Source organism: Pygocentrus nattereri, chromosome 14 (genome assembly GCF_015220715.1).
Source record: "Pygocentrus nattereri isolate fPygNat1 chromosome 14, fPygNat1.pri, whole genome shotgun sequence".
In the NCBI taxonomy this organism is placed as follows: domain Eukaryota; kingdom Metazoa; phylum Chordata; class Actinopteri; order Characiformes; family Serrasalmidae; genus Pygocentrus; species Pygocentrus nattereri.
This window is the reverse complement of record NC_051224.1, coordinates 9,260,207-9,267,777: the sequence shown is the minus strand read 5'-3', so window position 1 is coordinate 9,267,777 and position 7,571 is coordinate 9,260,207. Positions and strand designations below refer to the sequence as shown.

Genomic DNA, 7,571 nt, shown 5'->3' with positions numbered 1-7,571 from the left:
AGGGCTGCCCACCACTCTGGGCAAGTGTGCTAGTGAATGCCCCCTAGTGTGTGCGCATTCACTAGTGTGTATGTGGTGTTTCACTTCACGGATGGGTTAAATGAGGAGGTAGGATTAAAAAAGTAAAAAAAAAAAGTATCACTTAATGTGTAGCCATGCCTTATTAACATGTGGGAATGAGATTCTGATATGTGGCCATGACTTAGTAAGGCGAGAGAATGAGAACACAGTTGTGGCCACATGTTAGGATCTCGTCCCCATGCTTTACGACGACTTAATAATCTCAGTCCCATGCCTTACTAAGTCGTGGCCACGCATTATGTCACCAGCGGGGCTCCATATAAAAAAATATGCCTCAGGTATCAGTCTGATTATTCACACCCATTTCATGTAATAACATTCTGTGAAGAAGCTTTTAGAGGTAGACGTCTGTCACCACCACTGTGAACGATTCTGACTCGCCAAGGTTCTCTAGAACGGAGCATTTCACACCAAACCACTCTGAATGACTCCATTTATATCTTAACCATTTAATTACGTAGAAAATCGGTGGTTCCACTTTAAGTTACTGGCTGGTTGTACTGGCTCTCCAAATGTCCTTGCTAATAGCAAATATAATTAATGTTGCACTCTTTAATTTGACCAAATCGACTCTACCGATTCAAGTCGCTTTGAATCAGAATCAGTGTCGATTCCAACACTTGTGGAACCGAACAGCCCGAGGCGACACATAAGGACGGAGAAAGCGCTCAGCTGTTCAGTGTTCAGTGCTCAGATTTGAGCTTTGTGAGGTTCGAAATGCTGCCAATATCTGTGAACTGAGACCTTAGTTAATTTTCTGGAATCCAGTTTTCTTATACAAATACTATAATCCGTTATTAGCAACGTGGTTCATGGTTAATGCCACCTACACTCACTAGATGTCGCTGTCATCTGTTTACGGCTCTCCTCTGTTACCTCACGTCCGCTTTCAGTTTCATTAGCTACTAGCTTAGCTGGCTAACAGTGACCACACAGCTCTTCTGACCTCTCTGTGCTTCTGCTAAGTGAACTGAAAAAGAGAAGTCTGTCCGTGTGCTCCTGCTTCGAGTTATGTTTTTGAGAGAGTGCCACAGTGAAGAACCTTAAACAGTTTAGTGCGAGTCATGTCCTCGCTGGGCCTCCAGAGACTGAGGTGTCCTCTGTTTAAACCACTCATTCTCCATAAGTCTTACACCTGCCTGGTCCTGCAGGGGAGGACCGGATTCACGCGTTCAGAGCTGCCAAGCAGGGCAGGCTGCCGGCTGGTAGGTCCATGTCTATTCAGAAAGCCGCCAGATTCGGTGCTCTTCAGAGCTGTGTTTGCAGTCCAGCACAGGGCAGTGGTTCTCGGTAGAACTGGGCGATATGGCAAAATGTAATATCGCGATACAGCATCAAGTTTTTTTTACGATACACGACGTGTCACGATATGTATGTTTTCTGTCATCTGATAAATTAGAACTGACAAAGTAGTACCACATTTAAAGGTGCTGTCAAAAACTAGAAACATAGTTATGTATATTCAACATTTTGTGTACTGCACTAAATTCAATTAATCGGAGTGCATGTCTGTTGCTAGACTATTGATCAAAATCAAATCAACTTCACAGAATTCCAGTAAAGACAAAGTTTTGACATGAATGTAAAAAACCCCAGGTGAGCAAGCCAGGGGCGACAGTGTCAAGGAGAAACTGCCTCAGAGCTGAGGAAGAAACCTTGGGAGGAACCGAGGCTCCCAAGGGAGGGGACCCATCCTCCTCTGGTCAAACTACCTCCAAAGTTATTATTTTGTAGGTAGGACAAATCGTGCTCTCTTTGTAATCAAGCATGCAGTGAGGAAGGGTTTTTTAAGTGCTGACCAATATGTGCAATAAACTTAGACAAACATATTGTGATGCATTTTATCACACTAACAGTAAATACTGTCAAATTGCCCACCTCCAGATCTTAGGTGGCCCCCCAACAGGTCCACATTTTTGCTCTATTACAACTATTAACGCATAGGATTAGAGCAGAAAGGTTCCTGAGGACCTGCTTGAGAACCGCTAAGCTAAAGTTATGTTTGTTCTCACCTGTTCTCACCAAGTTTTTTTTTGTCTCTTCTCGCCTCTGCAGCTCAATCTTACCTTTATATGCAGAACACCACGATTATCCACTGTAAGAACACTGTCTGCAGTACCTCCTCCTCCCTCATCTGATGGGAACAAATCTACGGACAAGAACACTGGTGTAAGCATACTTGCTGTATATCACATCATTTATTAGACTGTAATGTTGATTAGATCAGAGGGAAATTCATCTTGGCCTGTTCAGTTTTGCATGTGATGTTTATAGACCGCTACTGAAAAAGGGCTGCACAGATTCCTGTATGTGTAATATGATGTGGTCAGTGATTGGCCAGAGGAGCAAAACAATTACATTTCTTAGATTATGTGACTGACTAGATTCTAGAGACGTGCGATGATACCAGAAGCATATCGTCTCTGCACACATTTGCTTAGAAAAGATAAATGGCATTAGAGAGATGTTTAGATTTGACTTCTATATTAAACTGATATTTAATGATGGATTCAGGGACCGGCCACTTCATTAAGTGCACCTCCTTGTATCTACACTCATTGTCTAGTTTATGAGCTCTACTTACCATGCAGGTGCACTTTGTATTTCTAAAATTACAGACTGTAGTCCATCTGCTTCTTTGCGTACTTTGTTAGCTACCTTTTACCTTGTTCTTCAATGGTTAGGACCACCACAGAGTAGGCTGTTGGGTTGTTCTCAGCACTGCAGTGACACTGACATGGTGTTAGTGTGTGTTGCACTGACTTTACATCTAAAAGGTGGGCAAACAAGGTAGGAGTGTCTAATAGAGTGGACAGTGAGTGGACACAGTGTTTAAAAACTCCAGCAGCACTGTTGTGTCTGATCTACTCAGACAAGCACAACACACGCTAACACAGTGCTGAGAATGATGCACCACCCAAATAGTACCTGCTCTGTGAGAGTCCATGGGGGTCCTGACCACTGAAAAACAGTGTAACAGGGGGCTAACAAAGTTTGCAGAGAAAGAGATGGACAGACTGTAATTGTAGAACTACAAAGTGCACCTCTATGGTAAGTGGAGCTGATAAAATGAACAAGGAGTATCGATACAAAGGTGTATGTTGTGCTCTGGAATAGCAGAACGTTTGGGCAATGCTGAGCTGGTGTAGTAACATTTTACTGCTTTTGTAACCCTGAAAAACGAAATGTTATATTTCTTTTGAATGCTGACCTAATCTTGAGTTCTGCATTTTAAAAAATGTTAATGCATCTGTGTCGGCATCAACAGTTATGTACATAACAAAAAATTGATTTCTAAATTCTATTGCAACGGCCACACAAGCCTGTTGTCTAGCAAGGCCAGGCAGGATCTCGTAACGAGCATCTTGGGACGACCATGAGAAATTTAGGGCTAAATGTGAGCGTTAACACATTGAGCGGGAAATTTGTAAGTTGATTCAACACTTTCTAAAAGTGGAGCTTAAAGTGTGGGGGCAATGAATAACAAGCCTGTTGGTAGCTCATGGAAAACACATGCAGTAAAAATAGAGATCTCTTACAATGGAAAAACAGTGCTGTTATCTAATGACTGCAATGTGCTAGCTAGCTTGTTTGGCTTGTATATAAGAGCCCAGAGTAGAGGAATGTGGGATTTTGCCAGAATCCAGCACCAAATGTCTTGCAAATTTGTCCCCAGACATATATTCTTGTTACAAGATTACGTGCACTGCCGTATACTAAAATGTAGTACCTTGATTACATGTGGAGATGAACACCTTACTTCATTCTATTGAAGACTCCTACTTTTGTTGTTTATTTTCGCAGCCAGTGACATGGAAATCTCTCGCCATCACATTTGCCTTTGGTGGGGCTCTTCTTCTGGGGATGAAATACTTGAAAAAGGAGAAAGAAGAAAGTAAGGCGTTCATTTGTTTTTGTTTTTTTCCCTTTAGTACATCAGTGAGAGCACTACATAAATGATGCAACACTTGCGTGAATCTAAAACAACATCTCAAGAGCAGAAGTGCAATCTGATCATTAGTGTCGGTTCCCATTTATTATTTTTTTTGTTAAGCTGTTATAATTGCATTAGAAGGTTAGACAGACTGTACTGTATTGGTCCTGAAGTGGAAATCTGGGGAATTGTCTCTATAGTTATTAATTACCATGAAAAGCTTTCTATGCAGAATGCTTAAAGTACTACTTATTCTCTCTATGTCTCAACAGTGCTTGAGAAAGAGAGGACAAAGTCTTTGGGTAAACCAGCTCTTGGAGGCCCATTCTCACTTGTCGATCACAACAAACAGCCTTTGAAAAGCGAAGATTTCTTTGGCCAATGGGTTCTGATCTATTTTGGCTTTACGCATTGTCCAGACATCTGTCCTGATGAATTGGAGAAAATGATTGCAGTCGTCGATGAAATTGGTAACGTAACCCTTAAAAGGCCACTTCTTTGTTCATTTCTGGATCACGTGTGTTATTACACTTTTTCGTTCATATAAAAATGAGTATTTGAAATAAAATGTATTCCTTTAACGTGCAGTTATGCTTGTTTTTTTCTCTTCTAGATAGGATAAACACACTCCCAGATCTAACACCGATTTTGATCACAATCGATCCAGAAAGGGATACACCGGAGGCTTTAGCAGCATATGTCAAAGGTAAATAGTAAGTGGAAAATTAGATAAAACAGCCATTTTGTGGTTTAATTGTTGGTTTTGTTCACGTACATTTTGGTAGATTTAAACTTTTTTCCTCATCCCTGCAGAGTTCTCCCCCAAGCTGATAGGCTTGACAGGAGCAACAGAACAAATTGAACGGGTCTCCAGAGCCTACAGAGTTTACTACAGCCAGGGTCCAAAAGATGAAGACAACGACTACATTGTGAGCTTTGCATTCCATTGATCATTTAGTGGTGTTGTAAATGAACATTAGGAGCCTTTAATTCGAATGTCTGTGTAATAGAGCTCATGTATGCAAATGTTTTGATATTAGAGTCTGTTAACACAGTGTAATATTTGATAACCTGGACATGGAGCATTAGATTTGTCAGCTGGAGTAGTGTGTTTAATATAACACATTACTAATGCTTGTGCTGTAGATCAAAGTGCACAATCGCATCACAATGGTTGCGTCTTGATGTGTTTTGGCTTGTTTCAAATGTACATATTGTTGCTATTATATCAAAACCTCAGATCGGCTTTTTATTAAAAAAATTTTACGCCAACTATAAAACAGCAGCAGCACGTTTGCATTTTGTAATCAGTTCATGATAAACAGATAACTACAAATGCTCCAAAATGACTTTAATAAAATGATGTTAAAGTCATAGCAGTACTTAAGTCAACAGTTTGTAATGTTTTCTCTTTCTATAAATGTGCTGTTTTGGAGAGGTTTTGACATGGTAGCAGTGATGTGCTTCACAAAAAGGCATCCTAATTGACAAACAGTCTGAATTGCTTGTAACTTTTGTGTTTGTGTTTCTATATTCAGGTTGATCACACCATCATTATGTACTTGGTGGGTCCTGATGGCAAGTTCGTGGACTATTACGGACAGAACAAGAAAGCAGCTGAAATCTCCTCCTCCATTGCATCACACATGAGGAAGCACAGGCAGACTAAGTAATATTCTATGACACTGGATCTTAACTGAAAGGATGAGAAGTGCTCAAAGCACATTCCTTCAGTACCTCTCTCTCACACCTTCCAACAGAATGTTCTGGACTCTGGACTTATATAAACAAAATAAAATAAAATGAAGGCTTTTAAGTGTTGGAGGACTTTTGTTGTTTTGATGACTGGGCCCCCTTTTAAATAGCTTTTTAACATGCGTGCACCAGCTTAGACTCACCACTTGGAAATGCATCACGCTAGCGTCACACAAGGGGAGGAGAAGACAGCAAGGAGTGAATTTTTTAATTTGGAAAGTACTCGTCCTCAGTCGGATTAGTCTGAGTATGTGAAACAGCTAGCCATGAACTCTTGAACTTTTTATTGAAAAGTTTGAACATAGCCCGCATAAAAAAGTTGCTTTATCTGGGTATAATCTTTAGAATGGTTTAACACCTTTGTCTTTGTTGTTGTTTTAAAGTAGTTTACAGCTATAGCTTATGAACAGTTTTATCCACCATTTTCTTCAGATACGTAAATGGAAATCCATGACAATGAAGTTCTGCTGTTGAAGTCGACACGTATGTTCACTCAGAACCTCCCCATTCGGACTGCTTATCGGTCATATCACCCTTCAGCGTAATGAAAAAGATCCACCAGTCCTTGTGAAATGCTCCATTCCAGAGAAACTTACCAAGTCTGAAATAAAATTGGTTCACATATCGAATTGTTCACATCAGTGCTGAAATGGAATCAAACATCCAAAACGACTAACAAACAAGTTCAAATTGTTACAAATACGCTGGCTAATGTCTGAAGCAGTGTTTTATGATTGTTATGAGATGAGATCTGAATAAAACTGTATGTCCTGTACATGCAGGGTGTAATAAGGCAAAATAGTCCCCAAAGAAAAATCTATTTTTTCAGATTCACTACTGTTCCTCCATTATTAACATTATAGATACATATCTGACACGTGCAGGTTTACTGGTGCTTTTGGATAGTGACTAAATGTCTAGATTTGTCCTGTATACATGGTTGCCTTTGGTTCCTGTGCATACCATTGTAAAGAAATCTGACTTTCACATCAAACCAATCCGAATGACTTTGTTTACATTTCAGTGACTTAAATTATGCAAAAATTCTGAAAAGGGGGAATTCTCTTTTAATATGGCAGCCGGGATGCCCCAGTGGAGAAATAGCGATGCCAAGTGGACAAGGCCATATTGAAGCAGGTATTGAAATTGGAGGTACGGATGCGGTCAGTTTCTCATGCATTTTTAGAAGGACACGTACACCCAGTTGTCCTCTTGACCTATCGGGTTGGCTTTGGAGACTGGCTTTAGGAGTGCCTGCTTTATTCAGATTCTTTTTTTTTTAAGTTCTGAACTCCTTAATCTCATCTAAAGCCGTCTGACCTCAGATCTATTTTTCCTCAGACAGGGGCATCTGTTATCCTTGTCTTCAGTTGCTGCTGAGGTGACCTTATTCTTTCCTGGTGAGTCTACTGCTGTTCTGGGACCAGCTGATATGACTAAAGAGGCCAGATTGGGGCCCTGTTATCAGAGCAGCAGTTGTCATGTTTGCTAAAGACCAATAACAGTCGCAGCTGTTGCCAGCCCTTCATTTGACATTTCATGGACCATTAGAATAATACCAATTAGCTGCGTTAGGATGTGGTGCCAAGATGGGTCACAGTTCACCCTCTATGTCCTCTAGGACCGAGATGAGAAACACAAGAATCCAGTTGTGACTTTGGCTGGGGGTTAGTAGACGTCACCGGCTACTGTGAATGATCAGGCTGTTGTTCAGCTGTTCAGGATGGGAAACGTGCTGGGAAACACCTCTAAAGATCTGCAAATCACTAACATTATGCTAGTGAGAAAAGGGAAAAATAAG

At 40.7% G+C, this 7,571-nt stretch overlaps 1 protein-coding gene across 1 annotated transcript; it reads left to right on the top strand.

Moving 5' to 3' along the window:
- Positions 1-950: 950 nt before the first annotated feature.
- LOC108412669 (protein SCO1 homolog, mitochondrial) lies at positions 951-5,839 on the top strand. The gene is made up of 7 exons (XM_017684799.2): positions 951-1,286; positions 2,137-2,250; positions 3,886-3,976; positions 4,288-4,485; positions 4,629-4,721; positions 4,829-4,944; positions 5,554-5,839. Exons 1-7 carry the CDS (start codon positions 1,146-1,148, stop codon positions 5,686-5,688), a joined length of 888 nt encoding a protein of 295 aa, XP_017540288.1. The 5' UTR covers positions 951-1,145; the 3' UTR covers positions 5,689-5,839.
- Positions 5,840-7,571: the final 1,732 nt, after the last annotated feature.